Source organism: Pongo abelii, chromosome 13 (assembly GCF_028885655.2).
Source record: "Pongo abelii isolate AG06213 chromosome 13, NHGRI_mPonAbe1-v2.0_pri, whole genome shotgun sequence".
In the NCBI taxonomy this organism is placed as follows: Eukaryota; Metazoa; Chordata; class Mammalia; order Primates; family Hominidae; genus Pongo; species Pongo abelii.
In genome coordinates, this window is record NC_071998.2 from 76,551,235 (window position 1) to 76,573,989 (window position 22,755).

Below are 22,755 nucleotides of genomic sequence, written 5' to 3' on the forward strand. Positions count from 1 at the left end.
CAAGGGGTCACAGATGAATGAATGGATAAGCAAAATGTGGCATACACATCCAATGAAATATTATGCCACTTTTACAAAGAAGGAAATACGGACACATACTACAACATGGATGAATGCAGACAACATTACACTAAGTGAAAACATAAGCCAGTCACAGAAGGACAAATGCTGTAGGATTCCATTCATATGAAGTACCTAAAGTCATCAAAATCACAGAAACGAAATAGAAAGGTGGCTGTCCAGGGATAGGAGAGGGGGGAGGGAAATTGGTGTTTAGTGAGCATCGAGGCCCAGGGTTGCAGAATTAATTTCTAGAGATCTGTTGCACAACAACGTGAATATCCTTCACATCACTGATCTGTACACTGAAATTTCCACCTTGCATCGGTATGAAAACTATGTTTCCTCTGGAAATCAGAGTGAAAACCGAACAGTAAAAAAAACAAAAACAAACAAAAAACACTTAAATAATTATACAGTGTTTACCCCCAGAGTTGATCTCCTGGGTAAATAATATCTTTCACATCTCCTGGGTAAATAATTTCTATGAAAATTATGGCAATTTGATGCATCCTTTTCCATCCATTCCCCTTAGCTCCCCTCCAACCCAAATCACATTAGTGCTTGCAACTATCTGAGGGTTCAGATACTGCTGCAATTTGAAATATCTGAAGATACTTCTGTCTCCATGTAACTTTATTCTTCCAAAAAATGTATTTTTGTTATCTTCCCCTATCTACTTACTTATGCATGGAAAAATACAGCCTCCACTTAGGAAAATAAAAAAAGGATCATAAAATGCCATCAAGATTTTTATATACAATTTTATATTTATAGAAATTTTGTTGAATCATTTTCAGGGAAACTATGAAAATGCTTCTTAGCTTCTTTCAGGGTTCAACATATTATAAAGAAGAAAAAACCCTGAGTTCAACAAAATGATTTTTATTTATTTTTTATTTAAAAAAAAATTTTTTTTTTTTTTTTTGAGATGAAGTCTCGCTCTGTCGCCCAGGCTGGAATGCAGTGGCGTGATCTTGGCTCAAAGCAACCTCCACCTCCTGGGTTCAAGCAATTCCCCTGCCTCAGCCTCCTGAGTAGCTGGGACTACAGGCGCCCGCCACCACGCCTGGCTAATTTTTTGTATTTTAGTAGGCATGGGGTTTCACCATGTTGGCCAGGATGGTCTCAATCTCCTGACCTCATGATCTGCTCACCTTGGCCTCTCAAAGTGCTGGGATTACAGGCATAAGCCACTGCACCCAGCCAAAAAAAATGTTTTAAGAGACAATCTCACTCTGTTGCCCAGGCTGCAGTGCAGTGGCACTATCATAGCTCACTACAGCCCCCAGCTCCTGTCCTCAAGTGATCCTCCTGCCTCAGCCTCCTGCAGCACTGGGATTACAGGACTGAGCCAAGGTGCCGGGCCATAATTCAACAAAATTGTTCTTAAATTAATTATATATTCTACTCTAAACAGCCAGGTTGTTTTTCACATTTTGGTGCAGAGGGACTTTAGGGGTAGCTGTATTTCCTGGTGTTCATAAGCTGTCCCCTAAAAACACAGTCATAGACAAGGAGGCAATAAGCACCACCAGAAATTAACTGGAAACTAAACCTCAAAGAATCTGGGTGAATTACCCATGTACAAATTTATTATGACCATTCCATTCTGGGAAACAAGTATATTTTGATCAAACTTTTTCTGTATTAGATTCCTAGAAAAATAAGCTCAATATTTCATAAGTTTTCAAAGCAACAAATCTACAATAAAGTATCACATTATAAAAGCTCAATAAGATGTAGTGACTAATTTTAAATACTAATATTTGAAATACTTGGAAGCAGGATGCTGATCACATTGTAAAAAGTAGAAGGTGACTTTTTTTTTTTTTTTTGAGAGAGCTTTATGGTTTGAGAGGAGTGTTTGGGAGGAGTGCCTCCCGGCTCCCACCTGTGGGCTCACCTGAGCGGGGGTGCAGCTGAGGCCACTGTGGGAAACACAACCCCCACTCCCAGGAGAGGACTCACATGCTGCCTTCGGTTTCTTGCCAGCCTTGCCTAGCGTGGGGCCTGGGCAACCCTTTAGGGTGGGTCTGCACACCTGTGTTCAGGGCTCCCGGCTGGAAGCAGAGCCATAGGCATGCTGTGGCCCTGGGTGAGCGTGGAGGGCAAGCAGGTGCCGGGGCAGTGCGCACCCCACAGCCAAGCGGCCCCTGCCCAGCCTCTGTAAACAGACCCTCACGGGTCCCTCCTGGGCCTCAGTCACATCCCTGAGAAACACTGGAGACTGGCGGCTCTGCCCTGAGAGGGCCAGGGTGTTCACCGAGCCTGGCTGAAGCCAGCTGTCCCCTCCAGAAGGTGACTTTTAACTACTGTATTTCTTTGGCTCATTAAAATAACCAACCTGCTTTGAGGGTGTGAGTCCACCTTAACTTTCAGCCTTAAAAAGGACCCTTATCTAATCCAAGTCAACCCTCTGCAATCAGATGCCTGGAAAACTTCTTTGTACTGAAATTCCTGTTACTGCTTCAGAGTTACTCCTGTTACTGCCTTAGAATGAAAAAGTTAATCTTAGTAACCTAGGAATGACATAAGAATGAAGGAAAGAATATCAAGTATTCATTGGAATCTTTTTACCTCTTAGCAATTTCAAAATGGTGCTATCCAAAACAGTGCTATTCAATGGAAATAAAATGTCAGTCATACACAGAAATTAAAAATTTTCTAATAGCCACATTCAATTAAGTAAAAAGAAACAGGTTGGGCAAAAGATTTGAATAGACATCTCCCTAAAGTAGACATAAATGGCCAGTATGTACATGAAAGATGCTCAACCTCATTAGTCACTAGTGAAATGCAAATCAAAATGAGAAGATACCACTTCACATCTATCAGTATGGCTATAATTTTTAAAAAGGTGCCGGGCGCGGTGGCTCACGCCTGTAATCCCAGCACTTTGGGAGGCCGAGGCAGGTAGATCACTTGAGGTCAGAACCGGCCAACACAGCAGAACTCTGTCTCTACTAAAAATACAAAAATTAGCCAGGCATGGTGGTGTGCGCCTGTTGTCCCAGCTACTTGGGAGGGTGAGGCAGGGGAATCATTTGAACATAGGAGGTGGAGGTTGCAGTGAGCTGAGATCATGCCACTGCACTCCAGACTGGGCAACAGAGCAAGACTCTGTCTCAAAAAAAAAAAAAAAAAAAGCCAGGGTGAGGTGGCTCACGCCTGTAATCCCAGCACTTTGGAAGTCCGAGGCGGGCAGATCACCTGAGGTCAGGGGTTCAAGACCAGCCCGGCCAACATGGCAAAACCCCATCTCTACTAAAAATACAAAAATTAGCCAGGTGTGGTGGCAGATGCCTGTAATCCCAGCTACTCAGGAGGCTGACATAGGGAGAATCGCTTGAACCCAGGAGGCGAAGTTGCAGTGAGCCAAGATTGAGCCATTACATTCCAGGCTGGGCGACAGAGTGAGACTCTGTCTCAAAAAAAATAAATAAATAAAAATAAAAAAGGAAAATAACAAGTGTTGACAAGAATGTGGAAAAGCTGGAGAGAAACTAGAACCCCCCATACACAGTGGCGAAGAATGTAAAATGCAATCCCTGTGAAAGTCTGTCAGTTTCTCAAAAAGTTCAACACAGAGCTACCATATGACCCAACAATCCCACTTGTAGGTGTACACCCAAGAGAAAGAAGACATATCCCCACTCGAAAACCTGTCCACAAATGCTCACAGCAGAATTATTCATGACGGCCAAAAAGTGGTAACAATCCAAATGTCCGTCAACAGGCGAACAGATAAAGCAAACATGGTATATCCACATAAGGGACTATCATTCAGCCATAGGAGAGAAGTATTACTGACACGTGCTACAACACGGACGAGGCTTGGAAACATTACACTAAGTGAAAGAAGCCAGACACAAAACAAAGGCCATGTCCTGCATGATTCTATACTACATGATACATCCAGAATAGGCAGATCCCTACAGACAGAAAGCAGATTAGTGGTTGCCAGGGGCTAGGGGAAGAGGGAAATGGGGAGTGACTGCTTAATGGGTACACATTTCTTTCTGGGGTGATAAAAATGTTCTGGCTGGGCGTGGTGGCTCACACCTGTAATCCCAACACTTTGGGAGGCCGAGGTGGGTGGATCACTTGAGGTCAGGAGTTCGAGACCAGCCTAGCCAACATACTAAAACCTCGTCTCTACTAAAAATACAAAAATTAGCTGGGCATGGTGGCACCTGTAATTCCTGTAATCCCAGCTACTCGGGTACTCGGGAGGCTGAGGCAGGAGAATCGCTTGAACCCAGGAGGTGGAGGTTGCAGTAAGCCAAGACGGCGACACTGCACTCCAGCCTGGGTGACAGAGTGTGACTATCTCAAAAAAAAAAAAAAAAAAAAAAAAAAAAAAAAGTTTTGGAATTAGTGGTTATAGTTGCATGGCATTGTGAACATACCCAAACCACTGAGATGTATGATACATTAAAAAAAATGGCTAAAATAATGAATTGTATGTTATGTGAATTTTATCCCAACTTTAAAAATAAGAAACAGGTGAAATTAATATTTTATTCACCCTAATGTATCCCAATTATCATTGCAAGATGTATTCCACATAAAAATTATTGAGAAATTTGGCATTTTCACACTCAATCTTTGCACTCCAGCATATCTTACACTTGGTAGCACATCTCAGCTAGGACATGCTAAGTGCTCAACAGCCACCTGCAGCTAGGGACAGCAAGTTCCAGAGGAATAAGAAGGTGGGGAGAAAGAGGGAGACAGAGAAGGGGAGAGAGACAGAAGGGGAGGGAGACACGGAAAGCGGGGAGAGGGAAGGAGAGAGAGGCAGAGACTTGCAAACGAGTCATTTATGGCATCCTGCTAAGATTACACACTCACACACTCATTCACACACACAAACAACAAGACAAGCAGTGACTCCCAAATGCTTCATGCCTACAGCCACCACTGAGCCAAATGGTGGGTCGCTGGATGCATGTTCCCACAGGGACAAGGGCACAAAGTGATGAGGAAGCTAGTCCAGTCCACAAGCCCCTAAAGATGACATGATTATGTTTTGTGGGTTAAGAAGTTACACAACACACAGGCTGGGCGCAGCAGCTCATGCCTGTAATCCCAGCACTTTGGGAGGCCGAGGCGGGCGGATCACCTGAGGTCAGGAGTTCGAGACCAGCCTCAGCATGGAGAAGCCCCATCTCTACTAAAAATACAAAATTAGCTGGGTGTGGTGGTGCATGCCTGTAATCCCAGGTACTTGGGAGGCTGAGGCAGGAGAATTGCTTGAACCTGGGAGGCAGAGGTTGCGGTGAGCCGAGATTGCGCCATTGTACTCCAGCCTGGGCAACAAGAGCGAAACGCTCTTAAAAAAAAAAAAAAAAAAAAGTTACACAACACAGAAATGTTGTGACTGACACTGAATACTTGACATGAGGAATTCCTGGATGTTTTGGTATGATCATGGTATTGTGGCTATGAGAGAGAGACAATCCCACCTTTTCGGGATGTGTGCTGAAATATTCATGGTTAAAACGGCACGAGTTATAATCGCTGAAGCTTGGCACTGGATGTGTGGGGCCTCACTGGGTCACTCTGTCTACCTTTTCGTGTTTACGGTTTTCCACAATCAGCCTACACACACAGATAGGCACACATAAGCTTGCCACATTGATAATTAAGTCTGCCAAGTACAATTTTTTAAAAATCTTAACTTCAAGGCTGGTTTTAGAGGAAAAGAAAGGTGAATTAGAAGATGCTGAGATAAACCTGTTGTGTGGAGAAATTTGAGGTAGGTTCAAGAACTTTTAGAAGGGCAGGTCTTTGCTGCACTATTTCTCATTTGTTATTTCACTCCTAAAATTAAGCAATTTTCTTTTCATAGTATAGCTCCATCAACAATTATCAGCTATGACAAATGGTCTTTGAAGCTCACTAATGAGGATAAAGGGAGGAAAAAGAAAAGAGAAACGAGTAACAGAGAAAGAGGGCAGCAGAGGGAAGACCGGGATGGGAGAGATTTTCTTGAAGACCTGAGACTGTGGCATCTGGTTTGGGGTCTGCTGCTAATTTGCTCCTTGACTTTGGACGCTTCATTTAACTTCTCTGTGCCTCTGTTTCCCCAAATGGAACCTAAGCAGGGTGGCCTGCTGAGTTTTATTTAAAAGGGGCACCTTACAGGCACCTCAGGTGGGAACCCCAAAAATGTGGGCATGGGTCAGAGTGTGAATGAGTGTGTGTGTGTGAGTGTGAGTTGAACTGAGTGTGAGAATACCAACAGGAGGAGAGGAGTGGCTAAATGTTTAGGGGATAGAGTCAAATGTCAGCGTAAATGGTAGGATCCTGGTCAGAGAGCAGCTGAGGAGGCTTCAGGGCAGGCGAACCACATGGGCAGAAGGGCGGGTCTGGACCTGCAGCTGTGGGAGAGTGTGCACAAGTCACCAAGTTTACATGGAAGGGCACGGGGAGATTAAGCGTAACTCTCTACAAAGCTTCAGAAAACACCATCTATCCAGGAAAACACCTAGCACACACAGACACCATTGCTACACGCCCAGAATAGCTCCTGCCAACACTTCCCTGTGTTGTTACAGGGAGGGTAACATCCTCCCACCCCGTCCACCTTGCAGCTTGGCGGGTGTGGGAAGGCACCTCACTGGGAGGGCGCAGGATGCTCCCAGGACCCGCCCTGGGGGGTCACCCGGGTGCCCAGCTCAGCAGAACAAGGTCCATGAGGTGTGGTGGCCATCACAGAGATAAGCACAGGGTTGATGGCAAGGGGGCCTGAACCCAAGACTGGCTCACACCCTCCCCTAGCATCTCCTGCACAGGGTACACTGCAGGTGCTTTGGGGAGGGAGGAGAGAGGATGGGGAGGAGGGGAAGGGGAAGAAGGAGAGAGCAAAGGATGGTGAGGAGAGGGAGAGAAAGGAGGACAGAGGGAAGGGAGGACGGGGTAGGAGGGGGGAAGAGGAGGAGGGAGAATGGAGGGAAAGGAGGGAAGAAAAGGGGACAGAGTAGGATGGAGGAAAGGGATGGAAGGAAGAGGAGAGAGACAGGGTCTGGAGGGGAGGAGGGCAAGAGGAGGAAGGAGGGAGGAAAAGGACAAAGGAAGGGAGGGGGCGGAGGGACAGAAAGGAAGAGGAAGGATGGAGGGAGGGGAGGCAGGAGGAAGGAAAGGAGGAGAAGCAAACGGCGGAGGCTGCCCTTGCCTCTGAGAACCTGCCACACTCCCTCCTTCGGTAGCAGCCCACCCCTGCTTAGAGGTTAGAGGTTAGTTGCCTCTAACCTACATGTGACTTGGGTCAAATAAAACTTCCAGGAGGACCCAAACCTGATAAGACAGTGGGAACCCCAGAATGCACTTTGATGCTTCTCTAGCAGTGGACGAGCGCCTGTCTTCTTAGTCCCTGACCCTGGATCTTTCTGAAGGTCTCCTCATCGCCCAGCTGCCAGGGAACCTGGCTGACCCTGAAGCAGCTCACACTGGTCTGTCCCCTCTACAGCACCACCCACACTGCCCCTCAGCTCTTCCTGCTGCTCTCATTCCTGAACACTTAAGGAGACGGCAGGGGAGGAGCTGCCGAACCAGAGGAGCACCCCACACACTGCCAACAGGGCATGGCCCAGGAGCGGGGGCTTGAAAAGCTCCAGCTCCGTTTTTAGAGGAAGAAGAATGCCGGATTACAACACAGCACCAGCAATCTGGATATTCGTTCCCTGGCTGTTCTTTAACCAGCCAGGAAATGCCCTGCGCAAGGGCTGGAGGCCTGGGGCCGCAGACTCCCAATCTCAATGGGCACCCCAGGGCTGAGCCACCTGAGGGCATCGGGGTTTCCATTTTCAAACGGGAATCCTAGCAGCTTCCCTGCTCTCACCTGCGGAAGAGGAGATACTTTTGTACATTCTGACTTTCTACAGACAGGTAAAAAGGCGTACACAGACATTTGGGGATGAAAGAGAAACTAAAACTGAACCAAGTATACAGGTTACAGGGTCACAGTCAAGGCACCTAACAGACCCCACTTGCTGTCTGTTCTTAAACATGAATGACTGCAGATCCCTGCTAGAGACGGTAAGTGAAAAAACAGCTACCTCCTATTTTCTTTATGTATTTCCCATCAAACGCCTGTCTTGGGTTGGGTTAAGAAGTACAGAAGGTAAATGGAGTCAATTCCAAGTCACTCAAGCAATTTTCTGTGTGAAGAGAGAACAAGACAAAAGCCAACCACAACAGCAAAACCCAAAGCCTCCGTTACGCCTTCTATGGCAATCAAACATGCGAACGCTCTTTCTAGTGTGTGTGAAGCCAAGGCCGAGAGCGAGGACACCTGCAGGATTTGGTTCTGCCCCATTAGGAACAGAGATCAATGCACATGAAATCCATGCCTCGTCTGGTCAGCCGCTAACCATCGTGGGCAACCTCACATTGCACGACAATGCTTTCCATGTGGAACTTGTCCATGGCATGTTTAAAAATCAAACCACGTCCTGAATCAAATAGGCATCTGAGTCTTCTCCTGAGGTCCAGGACATCCCATGACAGGCTCAGGCCCCTCCCTGGAGGTGGGAGGTGAGGACCCAGCACTAGGACACCCACTGAGGCACAATCTGCAGTGAAGGACATCTACCTGAATGCCATGGTTGCTGTTTCTCCTACAAATGTGTTTTTAAGTGTGGGAAGCAAATTACTTGAGTTTAATTATAAACCTGTCTTTGAAGGTTGAATCCAATTGACAAACTGGAGAATTTACAATATAAAAAGACTAGAAGTCTTCTGAGACAAACACTTCTATCTTCAGGGCAGCAAATTTTCAATGGATTTTACTGACCTGCTTCCATTCTGCTCAATTCACACTTTCCCGCACCTATCCCATCTGTCATGGGGCCTGTTGATCCCTCCTCTTAGCTGCCTCCCAAATCTGCTCACTTTGCAGAGCTCATCCTACTCCCGCCCAAATTCAGTGCAACATCACTTTTTACTCCAAATATTTCAAGAGCTGCCTCACTGTGCTTCCTCCTCTCTGCCCTGCTCCCCACCCAGCCCTCTCCCCACATGGCCAGGGCCTGCCTTTTAAATCCCACATCTGACCACACTGCTCCATCACAACTTAAACCCTATGACGGCTTCCCCGGTCTTGAACTCAAGTCCAAACTCTTTCAAACTCAAGTCCAAACTCCTGCACCCCAACATCACACTCTGCTCGGGCCCAGCCACTCGCAGTTCCCTAGGCAGCCTTCCAGGTTAGACACCGTGGGGGACAGCACTGCTGACTCCCATGGCCCTCGAGCCGCCTGCCTGGTGGGGGATGCAGCAGATCGGCTCTTCCACATCAGTTCCACACGCCTTTTGCTGTGCTTTCCTGGACCACAAAGGCTCGGAAGCTAAAATGCACTTTCCAGACTCATTTCCAGTGAGATTCTGACTCCAATCAGATGCACTTACTGGAGGCTAGAATGTGGAACAGAGTGAGGGTGTGCGAGGTACAGAACAGAGAAAGTGGGGTGCCCCTGGCTCTGGGCCTGCGCTGCAGCAGAACCCCACTGGTCTCACGCTCTAGGCTGGGCACAGGGGCAGGTCCTGAGACAGTGCCTGAGAGCCACCCCACCTCAATGCAGGCCCTTCCCACAGCCTACAGGTACCTATTTCCCTGTATCAAATCCTTCCTGCTTAAAATATCTGGGTGGTTTCTCTGTCTACACTGACCCCACTACACTCACTTCCTCATCTTTGTCCAGCACTCAATGGTAAACGCACAATGAACACAGCCTGCCCACCACTGGGCACAGGCCAGGGCCGAACAGAACAAATACTGAACGGACTGACAGAACTGGATCCGGAAAATCGGTGAGAATAAAAACAGAAAAGCTGCTCTAGAACTCTGGATTCCTCAATCACAGCGATTAAAGGTGATAAAAATCAAAGACACCACTTTTATCTGCACAAGATCGCTCTGGTTCTCCCAGAAGACAATCATCACATTCTCAGGTACACAAGCAAAGCTGGCCCAGAGAGAAGACACCAGAACCCTCTGAGAATTGCATCTGGCCACAGGAGAATGCAGTCTGGTGGGGCCAGTGTGACGAGCAGACCTGGCAGCCCCTGGCAGCCCCCGACAGCCCCACGCCGGCCACTCTCAGGTCCCGGGAGCCTTCCATGACCTCTCTGGCTCTCACTCTCTTCCCCTCTGTCTCAAGCAACAAGAATGACTGTCTCCTAAAGAAATGAAGTCAGAAATTAAATATGTTCATGTCGGGCTGGGCGCGGTGGCACACACCTGTAATCCCAGCACTTTGGGAGGCTGAGGAGGGTAGATCACGAGGTCAGAAGTTCAAGACCAGCCTGACCAACATGGTGAAACCTCATCTCTACTAAAAATACAAAAATAAGCCAGGCGTGGTGGCACCTGCCTGTAATCCCAGTCACTCGGGAGGCTGAGGCAGGAGAATCATATGAACCCGGGAGGCGGAGGTTGCAGTGAGCCAAGATTACGCCACTGTACTCCAGCCTGGGTGACACAGTGAGACTCTGTCTCCAAAAAATAAATAAATATGTTCATGTTACAAAAGCACTCTGAAACTCTCAAGTAGGACCAATGACCAGACTTGTTAATGTTAATTATTTTCTTTTGAAGAGGCAAAATCTTTCAGCAAAAGTCACTCAGAAACAAATGCTGTTGTATTTGAGGGAAGTGACCCCATCCTAGGCTCAGAAGACACTCAAGAATGCACTCTATGAACCAGCTCTTTACAAGAGGAAAGCACTGTAAACACCTCAGAGCCTCCTCGTACCCAAAGTTACTGTGCAAAAGGGGAAACCGGGCAGCTCCCTGAAACCACCTGGACATGGGTGCAGGTCACACAGGCAAGCATGACAACAGTGAGGCTGAGCGCCCCCTGCACTTTCCCACTGCCTCTTTAAGCTTTTCTTCTTCTGGACACAAAACGATAAGCAAGTCACCAACACCCCTGTTCTTCCACTCAGCAATCTTTTTGTTTTAACTCGGTTGCTCCCCTTCAGGAAAGATACAGGAACTCTATTTTCACGACAAAGGAACTGTTGCTAAAACATTACCTTTGCACCTCTGCAATATTAATGCACATATTTTAATAAATAAGTAAAAAGTATAAATGTCAAAGTGGATGTGCAGCTGCGAGAAACCAGCCGAGCGAGAATGTTACAAGTGTAAATGCTGAAAATGAAACTATTTGTGACTGAACTTTTGGCAAGCAAAAATGAACACAATAGCAGGAAGATGTGCCTTTCCCTTCACAAAGCGCTAGTAAGTAATTCAGGGTCTCCCAGACTCTTCCCCAAGCATTTCAGAGGGCAGGTGATGCCACCCCCAAGCCTTTGTGGCCACTACTGGCCACTGAACAGCAGTTAGCCAAGAGGGGACCCAGGATCTTTGGAAGTCTTCAGACCCAAATTATTATTTTTATTATTAATACTATTATTATTATTATTTAGATGGAGTCTCACTGTCACCCAGGCTAGAGTGCTTGGCACGGTCTCGGCTCACTGCAACCTCTGCCTCCCAGGTTCAAGTCATTCTCCTGCCTCAGCCTCCCAAGTAGCTGGGATTACAGGCATGCACCACCACACCCAGCTAATTTTTGTATTTTTAGCAGAGACGGTGTTTCGCCACGCTGACTGAAGTCCTAACCTCAAGTGATCCACCGGCCTTGGCCTCCCAAAGTGCTGGGATTACAGGTATCAGCCACCATGCCCAGACCCAAATTATTAATCAGCCTCTGTTAACAACATAAAAGAATGAATTAAACCACTCTGTACCCTCCTTAGGAGAGAATGCACACCTTTACAAGTGAATCTCCATTGGCTTTTGCCAAAAACTAACTAAAACCCAAGTATCTGTTTCTATTTAGGCCCCTTAAAAACCTGTTTTATATGTACACATGTATGAATCTGTAAAAAAGAAAACAGTATTTCACTGGTGATTACGTGAAGATTATTTCTATGCACACGAATGTGGTAGTTTAAAAACATTACCACAAATTCATTGACACTAACTCCCAAAGGCGGAGTCCAATTCCCCTGAAATTCGGGGCAGCCTTAGTGACTTGCTTCTAACGAATGTAGAAGTGACCACACTCATTTCCAAGGCAAGGCCAACAAAAGGGGCTGTTGGTTGAACACTGTACACCTAAAATTCATGTCCATCTTGAACCTGTGAAGGAGCCCATGAATGACCTCATTTAGAAACAGGGTTGGCCGGGCGCAGTGGCTCATGCCTGTAATCCCAGCACTTTGGGAGGCCAAGGCGGGCGGATCACCTGAGGTCAGGAGTTCAAGACCAGCCTAGCCAACGTGGTGAAACCCCATCTCTACTAAAAATACAAAAAAAATTATCTGGGCATGGTGGTGGGTGCCTATAGTCCCAACTACTTAGGAGGCTGAGGCAGGAGAATCACTTGAACCTGGGAGGCGGAGGTTGCAGCGAACCAAGATCACATCACTGGACTCCAGCCTGGGGCAACAGAGTGAGACTCCATCTCAAAAATAAATAAATAAATGAATTTTTAAAAAAAGAAACAAGGTCTACGCAGATGCACTTAAATTAAAATGAGGTCACTAGGTGGGCCCTATCCAATATGACTGGTGTTCTTATAAGAGGACGAGAAGAGGCGAAAAGAAAGACTGAGAGGCAAGCAGGCCATGTGAGGTAGAAATTGCACAAAACTGCACCTACAAGCTGAGGAATGTCAAAGGTGTCAGCAAACACTAGAAGTCAGAGAGGCGAGGTAGTGTCCTCCCATAGCCCTGCTGGCACCTGAATTTCAGGCTTCTAGCCCTCAAAACTGTAAAAGTATACATTTTTGTTGTTTTAAGCTATCTAATCTGTATTAATTTGTATGCAGCCCTAGGACCCAAATACAAAAGATGACACAGCTTCCTCCCGCTGGTCAGGTCTGCTGTGAGCGAGGATGCTAACTCTCAAAACCCAGCCCTTGCTGAAAAGAAGCCACACCGCCACGTGGAAAAGGGAGTGTAGGTGTCTTGGTCCTGGCCCCTGCCCCTGCCGAGGTCTCAGGTGACAGCTGCACTTACTGCCAGGCCCCTGAGTAAGGGACTCTCTGATCACTCTAACCTCAGCCTTCAAGGCACCCCAGACATGGAATGCAGAGTAGAGACAACCCGTTCCCACTGAGCTTTCCCAAACTGCAGATGCGGGAGCAAAATACGTTTGTTATGGGTTTAACTATGTTTGGGGATAACCTGATATGCAGTAACAGATAACAAAAACAACACGTGTGTCTAAATTCACCAGAACCAAATGTATGTTTTGTGTTCAAAACATAACGTTACCAATCCCAACTGGGTATCAGGGCAGTCTACAGAAGCTCCCTTCTGCAAACAGGTATGCAGAGTCCTCTTGTCTGGAATTATACCTCTCACTGTCTACTTACAAAGTGGTTGCCTCAACTAAGATAGTAAGGTACAATAAGCCAACAATGTCTGAGGTTTTTTTTTTTTTTTTAACAATATGCAAAAGCCAGAAATGGCTAAACGTTTTATCATTTAAAGAACTCCACTTATATTCTACAATTTTCATGGCATACCTACATTTATAAAGTATTATAAGTATATTATTAAGTAGTAACTAATAAAAGCTTACATGTAATCTCTATTTTTTTTTTAAAGAAAGATAGTGGAGAGTTCTCAATAGCTAATTTCTGAGTGAGAACTATAGGTGAATTTTTCTTTTTTGTTTCCAAATTTGCCTATAACATTATTTTAATTAAGGAAAAGCCAACTTTTTTTGAAAGTTACTTAACACATGCAATCATTGCAAAAGAAGGCTTAATATCCTTTCTTATACACAGAAAAGGAAGTGTGGTGCTGCTACTAAGTTACATAAATTCTCATGAACTTGCACAACTGCATTGATGCAGTCAAACCATCTTCACCACACCTACTACGGCAACAGACAGGGAGGCAAAAAAGAAAGGAAATGGAAATGGCAGCTCAATCCCTAAGAACTGAGTCTCACTCATCTAAGTATTTACTCTCGAATGAGCACAGTCTGCAGGATTTGGTTCAGATTAACGAGACATAATCTAATTAACCCATTAATACTCTGGCCAGTGGACAGATTCCTCCTGTGTGAGGTTTCTCCTCTCATCCAATGGGCTGTGGGTGTGGGGTCGTTAAAATGGGACACACATGGCCACCTAGCCTTCCACATGGGCAGGGGGTTAGCTGAGGCCAGCAATGACACCTGCCATTTTACATCTTTATCTCGCAACACTCTTCCCAACTTAGGTGGGACCTGTCACACCTCCACATTCCTTTTCTAATCCTCTGATTGCCCCGAAATGCCGCCCTTCTACCCTTCTCTAAATCCCATTTTAGTCTCCAAGGCTCAAAGCCAATCTTTTTTCTTTTTTCTTTTTTTTTTTTTTTGAGACGGAGTCTCACTTTGTCACCCAGGCTGGAGTGCAGTGGTGTGGTCCCGGCTCACTGCAACCTCCGCCTCCTGGGTTCAAGCGATTCTCCTGCCTCAGCCTGCAGAATAGCTGGGATTTCAGGTGCCTGCCACCACACCCGGATATTTTTTTGTATTTTTGGTAGAGACGGGGTTTCACCACGTTGGCGAGGCTGGTCTCGATCTCCTGACCTCATGATCTGCCTGCCTCGGCCTCCCAAAGTGCTGGGATTACAGGCGTGAGCCACCATGTCCGATCTAAAGCCAATGTTTTTAGAGAAAAAAACAAAACAAAACTGCAACTACTTTAGCCAGTACCCATCTCTCCTTTCATGTTAACTCCAGCTGCCGTTAAAAATTGATTATTCTCACCCGGCACAGTGGGTCACGCCTGTAATCCCAGTACTTTGGGAGGCCAAGGTGGGCGGATCACGAGGTCAGGAGTTCAAGACCAGCCTGGCCAAGATGGTGAAACCCTGTCTCTACTAAAAACACAAAAATTAGCCGGGCGTGGTGGCACGTGCCTGTAATCCCAGCTACTTGGGAGGCTGAGGCAGATAACTGCTTGAACCCGGGAGGCGGAGGTTGCAGTGAGCTGAGATCATGCCACTGTACTCCAGCCTGGGCGACAGAGCGAGACTTCGCCTCAAAAAAAAAACAACAAAAAAAACTGATTATTTTCTAGATATGTGAGGGAATCTCATCTTCCTCCAAAACAGCATTCAAGCTGCTAAGTACACAGGGCCCCAGGCACAACCTAGACATCCAGTAAGTACTGGTACATGGACTGAGATTCCCATTCATTCATTCACCACTAACTCGAACTTTTACTAAGTAACAGTCTCAAACCCATGAGATAAGCTAATTGATCAGGCGCAAAACTCAACTTAGATTGGAAGAAATAAGAAAAGAGTGAAATATTACACACAGAAATGTAGGGCCAAAGGATCTGATCTGCAGGCCAGGAAGTTGTACAAAGTGAAATATAACAGCAGGAACATTCTGTGGCAACAGCTAATAAAAATGAGAGGATGTACAACCACCCAGCTACTTAACATCCAGGTGTATCTCTATATCTTTCCAGACTCTTTTGACCATGACCCATAATGATAAATTTTATCTTGTGATTCAGTACAAACATTTACACACATATATACATACACACACACGTATATTTAGAAACAGGGTCTCGCTCTGTCACCTAGGCTGGAGTGCAGTGGTGCAATTATAATTATAGTTCATTGAACCTCAAACTCCTGGGCTCAAGTGATCCACCCACCTCAGCTTCCTGAGTAGCTAGGACTACAGGCATGCAACAACCATTCCCAGTTACTTTTTAATTTTCTGTAGAGACAGGGTCCCAGTATGTTGCCCAGGCTAGTCTTGAACTCCTGGCCTCAAGCAATCCTCCCGCCTTAGCCTCCCAAAGCACCTATTTTTTTTTAAATATAAAATGCAACAATGGTGGTCAGGCATGGTAGCTCATGCCTGTAATCCCAGCACTTTCGGAGGCCAAGGCAGGTGGATCACTTGAAGCCAGGAGTTCGAGACCAGCCTGGCCAACACGGAGAAACCCCGTCTCTACTAAAAATACAAAAATTAGCCGGGTGTGGTGGTGCAGGTCTGTAATCCCAGCTACTCGGGAGGCTGTGAGAAACACTGTGAGGTGGAGGTGGAGGTTGCAGTGAGCCGAGATCGTGCCGCTGCACTCCAGCCTGGGCAACAGAGTGAGACTCTGTCTCTAAAAGAAAAAAAAAAAAAGAGCAATAATAGTTTCGTAACACAATAGTTAACATACACAATAACACTCTAATATTTTTAGTTTTTTAAAATGTGGGTCATTATCCACTAAATTATTAAGCATAGCTCACTAAAAGGTCCCAAACTGTAGTTGGTAAACACTGCAAGCTTGGAAAACCCCCAGGTGCCTGAGCAGCACTGTATGAGTATACTCACTGTACCTTCTCTCAAGGAGTAAAAAACTAGAAACAACTTAAAGGCTCACCAATAAGGAGTGGGTAAATAAACTGGGGTATATTTATACAAAGAAAGAGGGTACAGCAGTTAGAAAGAATGAACTAAATCTATCAAATCAATAAAGACCTTAAAAACAATGGTGACTACAAAATGCAAGTTATAAAATGATAGCGACCAAACATATACATTAAAACCAGAGAAAAAATATACATGTTGTTTTTGAACGCGTATAGTAATAGTTCAGAAATATAAGCTACAAAGACAATCATTAACATTCACAACAGTGGTTGTACAGGCAGGAGGGAAAGGAGAGAAGAGACGGAGAAGGGAACACAGAGAACCTTGACTGTATTTATGATGTTTTTTGCTTTAAATAATATCTGGGTGAGGGGCATGCAGGTGTGAGCTTATTCATCTGACCTCTCCGCATGTCCAGCTATTTCATAAGAAAACCATTCTATGTCTCATTATGTCACCATCACACAGCTGTTGAGAAGCTCATGCAATGTCTTACACTTGCCCACCTTAGAATGTCCCTGGGTGACATTCTAAGGGGTGTCTGAGCAAGCCTGTCTCAGTGCTGAGGACCTCGAGATCTACGTATACGCAAATCCTGGGTGAGATGGCTATTTTGGGAAAAAAGCAGTGATGAGTAAGTTTCCAATCTGGCACAGCTTCGAAAAATGTTCAAGGATTCCAGTAAATGTGGGAAAGATGAAAGAAATACCTCAGAAAAACAAGTATTAACTCAATTACTTTGTAACAGCTCTATCAAATTACATTTAGATGAATTACAGTCATGCATTGCTTAATGATGGGGATAGGCTCTGAGAAATGCATCATTATGAGATTTTGTTTTTGTGTAACCATCATGGAATGCACTTATACAAATCTGGATATTATAGCCTACTATACACCTAGGCTGTATCCTACAGCCTACTGCTCCCAGGCTACAAACCTGTATAGCATGGGACTGTACTGAATACTGCAGGCCTTGTAACACAGTGGTAAGTATTTGTGTATCTAAACACAGAAAAGATACAGTAAAAGTAGTATTTGTGTATCTAAATATAGAAAAGATTAGAATTTTATGTGTCCATAATTGACCAAAACACCGCATGCGGCGCATGACTGCATACATCTTAATTACAATGCCCTTTAATTTTTAAATCGCTTCACTGAAGAAGGGTAAAAAGGAAACTGAAAAAAAGATAACCTTGACAATGCATTTTTATCTTTAAAAGTGTAATTCTGCAAAACATTTGATCTCAATCACCCGTTTCTAGATCAGCTAGCTGCATCACAGTGGTCTGGAAGTTTAGAAAAAGAAAAAGTACATGTATGAATATGTGTATGTTTATGTATGTGTGAGATCTTTTAAAAAATTCTATATTCTGAGCCCAAAGATCCAGAGAGTCTGATCTAGTGTATATTTTTAATCTGTATTTTGTTCATAAGCTCGCAGGTGGTTATCATGAGCAGCCAGGCGAGGACGGATTGCTCTGAAACAACTTCCATAACAAATAAGATCAAAACCGCAAGCTGGGGTGTAAACAAAAGCTGATTTGATAAGCTGAACGGATCATTCTGCATCAGAACACCAGCAAGCTGCAGAGACTTACTTTCAGGGGGGTGCACAACTCCCCAGGTCGAAGGTGATTTCATCTTCCATTGCCCAATTGCCCACACTGCTCTCGAACCTTACAGAGAAGGGGGAAAGGCACCAAGGAACCACAGGAGACTCAGACTCTGCCCTCCGCTCCACTGAGGAACACGGCTCCCTATGACTCAGAGGCCCAAACAAGGTTTTCCCCAGCGTTCTGCCAACCACACAAACCCGTGCTGTCCAATGTGGCCATTATTTGGCTATTTACATTTAAGTTTGATAAAATTAAATAAAATTCAGTTCTTCAGTCCCACTAGCCACATTTCAGGTATTCATTAGACTCATGTGGCCGGTGGCTACTGTACTATAAACATTTCTGCCATCATAGAAAATTCTGTCAGACAGGGCCTACCCAAAGCAGTAATTTCATTATGAACAGGTGTTTGTATGAACAGGTGTTTGTTCACATTTTCCCTGATGATAGGTTTGGTTTTCAAGCTTTTGTCCAGCCCCCAACTTGAGGGATATAACACCTACCCAGAGTGACAGTGACTGCTTGAGGCGAGGAACGCTGGCAGAGACAGGCAGGGAAATCTCTAGGTCAGGTGTCATTTGCAAACCACCCCCAGCCACAGGTCCCCACACCCCAGCTCCTCCCATGGCTGAGAATCACCATGGTTCTTTAAAATTTTTTTAAGGAGACTTGTTCCACTTCTAACCACAAATGCTAACCTTCTAAGATTTAAAAAGGAAAAAAAAAAAAAAAAGAGACAGACAATGTATAAGAAAGTATTTAGGTGAAGGATCAGCCCATCCATGCAGCCAAAATAGAGCTAGTTAGAACACAGCGGTCTTTAGAAGCAAGGAGATATAAAGAGGATGTTTTTAAAGTTTCTACTGTGAAGTCTTTAATGCAGACAAAGGTAAACAAGCTAGCATGCTGAACTCCCACGTACCCATCACCAGCTTCAGCACTGACCAACTCAAGCCCATCTGGTTTCCTCTATCCCCCCTCCCCTCCACCTTGGTGCCCTTCAGGTGGGGGCAGCCAAGAAGTTGTGTCTACACTGAAGGAAGGCGGCAGCCAGTGTGCAGGGGTGGAGCCTGGCCTGGGGGCTCTCTAGGGTCTAGGCGTCATCCTGGTGACAGCTGCTAACTCTCTGAGCTTCCATTCACTAATAATATCAGCCCCAATCTCGTCAGACTGCTGGGAGGAATTCATGAAACAGTCTCTGTGAAATGCTCAGCCTCACATCTGGCCAAGCACAGGTTCACTAAACGTTCACTCCTGTGGTTGGTGTGGTGCCTGTCATCGTTCTCCTTCCACAGCCCCACTACACTGCTTGCTCTTGGTTCCACCTCCCTCGGTGTCTTCCTAACTCTTTTTAAAGCTAGCACAATTTGGTTTCATGGTTTCAATTTGGGAGGAAAAAAAAATCTGCTATGGTCTGAGTGTGGGTGTCCGTCAAAATCCACACATTGAAATCAAATCACCAAATACCAAATGGAGGTGATGTTAGGAGCTGAGGCCTCTGGGAGGGTCAAGCCCTCATACATGGGATTAGTGCCATAAAAGAGGCCCCAGAGAGCTGCCTTGCCCCTTCCACCAGGCAAGGACACCACAAGAAGAAGGCATCCATGAACCTGGAAGTGGGCCCTCACCAGACGAATCTGCCCCATCTTGATCTTTGACTTCCCAGCCTCCAGACCTGTGAGAATAAGTATTTGTTGTTTATACGCTGCCCAGTTTATGATATTTTGTTATAGCAGCCTTAAACAGACTAAGACAAAGTCCATACAGAAAGAGATAACATTATCACCGCTGCTGCGGTGGCTTACGACTGCGCCCACCACTGCTGCTGTGATCATGGCCTCGACGGCCGTTGGTACAATTAGGTGTAATAATACCAACCACCAGCTGCTGAGCTTTCATTCTAGGTTGAGCACTGGGTTAAATGCTTTATAAATATTATCTCATTCAATCCTCACAGGCACCCTGTGAGATTCCTTTCTCATTTCCACTTGACAGTTGAGAAAATAGATCCAGAGAATTTAAGTGACTTGTCTAAAATCACACAGCTGAGGAAACTTTAAACCCGGGTCTGCCTGACTCACAAGTTCCATGCCTCCTACCACCAAACCACAGCTAAAATCCCCCCGCAGCTAAGGTTTGATGTGAGAACACACCCTTGCTCACCAAAATGAAAAGACATTTATATCGCATATTCTAAAAGAGAAAAACTGTGGAAACAGACTCTCTTTTCAAATAGCTACTTGATGCTCTTTTTTTTCTTTTTCTTTTTGAGAGATGGGGTTTAAAGGGGATTTCAAGAGCACAAAAAGCGTATCTCACCAGTGAGAAAAGGGAAGAAACATAAAGCAGCACTTTATTACAACAACATTATGCACAATTCCCAGAGAAGAAATATGAGCTTGCAAATATAGGAAAGTACTCTGAAAATTAAACAACAAAAAAAGTACTTCTTGCATTTTAAATCAGTTATGCGAGAAAAGTCTGAGTCCCTTCCTGGAAATAATTCATTTTCTGAGACAATTCAAGATAATGGAAGTTGAGCTACAACATTCTTCCAATAAATTAGCCACTCCAGAGAGAGAGGTACATGCATTATAAAAGCCAAATTTTTCAGGCCGGGTGCTGTGGCTCATGCCTGTAATCTCAGCACTTTGGAAGGCCAAGACGGGTAGATCACCTGAGGTCAGGAGTTCGAGACCAACCTGACCAACATGGCGAAATCCCATCGCTACTAAAAATACAAAAAATTAGCTGGGCGTGGTGGCACATGCCTGTAGTTCCAGATACTTGGGAGGCTGAGGCAGGGGAATTGCTTGAACCCGGGAGGCAGAGGTTGCAGTGAGCCAAGAGTGCGCCATTGCACTCCAGCCTGGACAACAAGAGGGAAACTCCATCTCAAAAAAAAAAAAAAAAAAAAAAAAAAAAAAAAAAAAGGCCAAATTTTTCTAGTTAATAAAAGAGGCCAAAGTTTGATGCACTTTGGGACAGGAGATATTAATAACTCACACAGTTACACAATTTAATAAAGAAAGTATAGTCATATATTCCTACATAAGAAAATCAGGCCAGGCACAGTGGCTCACGCCTGTAATCCTAGCACTCTGGGAGGCTGAGGCAGGTGGATCGTGAGGTGAAGAGATCGAAACCATCCTGGCCAAAATGGTGAAAACCCCGTCTCTACTAAAAAGACAAAAATTCGCTGGGCGTGGTGGCGGGCACCTGTAATCGCAGCTACTCAGGAGGCCGAGGCAGGAGAATCGCTTGAACCCGGGAGGCAGAGGTTGCAGTGAGCCAAGATTGTGCCATTGCACTCCAGGCTGGGCGACAGAGCCAAACTCCATCTCAAAAAAAAAAAAAAAAAAAAGACACATAAAGCTTAGATATTTTAATTAGCAGGAGGCCCCTTTTAATCTACGCAGGATTTATCAGTTTTTTTCTTAGCTTAAAAGCCAGTGTGCAGTCCCCTACTTTCTCTGTTGGTATTTAGTAGAGTCTGCCTCTCCTCTCCTCCATTAGATACTTGGAGGGCACAAATATTATTCCTCTCTGAGATATAAGCACCTGGCATAGGCCTGGCACAGAGTAGGTATTTAATACATGTTTGTAGAAAGTGGGAAGAAAAAAAACCAATAGGAGAAAAAAAAAGCCAATAGGAGGATGAATCTGAAATTGTTCTCCTGCATTTCTCCTGTTTATTACCACTGCAAAAGGCTTCACCGCAAAACCAGCCAGGGACTTGGAGGGGAAACGGAGAGAATGCCCAAAGCTTGATCAATAGGCTCTTTCCACATAATTACATAAATCTAAACCCAGCCGCTTGCTCATCCTCCCGCCAAGAAGAAACAGACAATGTAGACAGCGTCCCTTAGAAAAGAACTGAGAGGAAACAAAGCAGGCCTTGCCTTTTCGTCCTGGTACAGCTTGTTGACGCTCTCCAGCTGGAAGTTGTGGCTGGACTGGATTTTGTCAAGCTGCTCCCGCTGCTTCTCCAGCTCTCCCTGGAACTCATTCTTCTTCAGCTCCACGGCGCCTCTCTCCGCAGCCGCCCTTCGGACTCTGCCTTCCAGCTCCATGATCCGTGTCTACAAGGAGACCGTGGCATTAGGGCTGACGCCAAGTTACCTGCGGAGCCTGGACCACCTGAGCGCCCTCCACAAAGACCACCTTAGGGCCCAGGGCCAGCATCAGTCTCATACACACAAGTGCCCAAGGCTGTGTTTTAAGTCAACTGGACAGAAGCTGGAGCGGTTTCTTCTGGAAAAAATGGTCTCTGTGAGTGTAAGTGAAGGAAGGCTCCGTGCACTCACACCACACTTCCCACTGGGTTTTTGTGAGGCTTAAATGTGCTAAGTGCATAGAATGCCTCATGCTTTACCTGGCATGAGATGATGCTCAAATATTTAGTTTTTCTTCACTGCTAACAAAGCACTTAACAACTCTTTAGCAGACACAATTTCTGAAAACAGATTCAGTTCTCCAACTCCAGACAAGCAGACCTCATCTGCCCAGAGAACAGGAACTCCCGTGGAAGCTGAGACACAGGGAGTACAAGCCCAGGAGGGTAAGTGTGAGAACAGGACAGAGCACAGACGGGCTGGGGTGCCACGGCTAAGCCCATGCGGGTTAGAATCCCTGCTCCACCTCAACCTCTCGGTACCT

General features: G+C 45.5%; 1 protein-coding gene across 7 annotated transcripts in view; it reads right to left on the reverse strand.

Moving 5' to 3' along the window:
• Positions 1-22,755, reverse strand: part of GOLM1 (golgi membrane protein 1) — a 75,050-nt gene that overhangs the window by 30,417 nt on the left and 21,878 nt on the right. For all 7 annotated transcript variants that reach the window (XM_024252742.3, XM_024252743.3, XM_063714264.1 and 4 more), the window contains exon 3: positions 21,999-22,178. In XM_024252742.3, the coding sequence (XP_024108510.1) occupies positions 21,999-22,178 (180 nt within the window). The remainder of the gene's footprint in view (positions 1-21,998; positions 22,179-22,755) is intronic.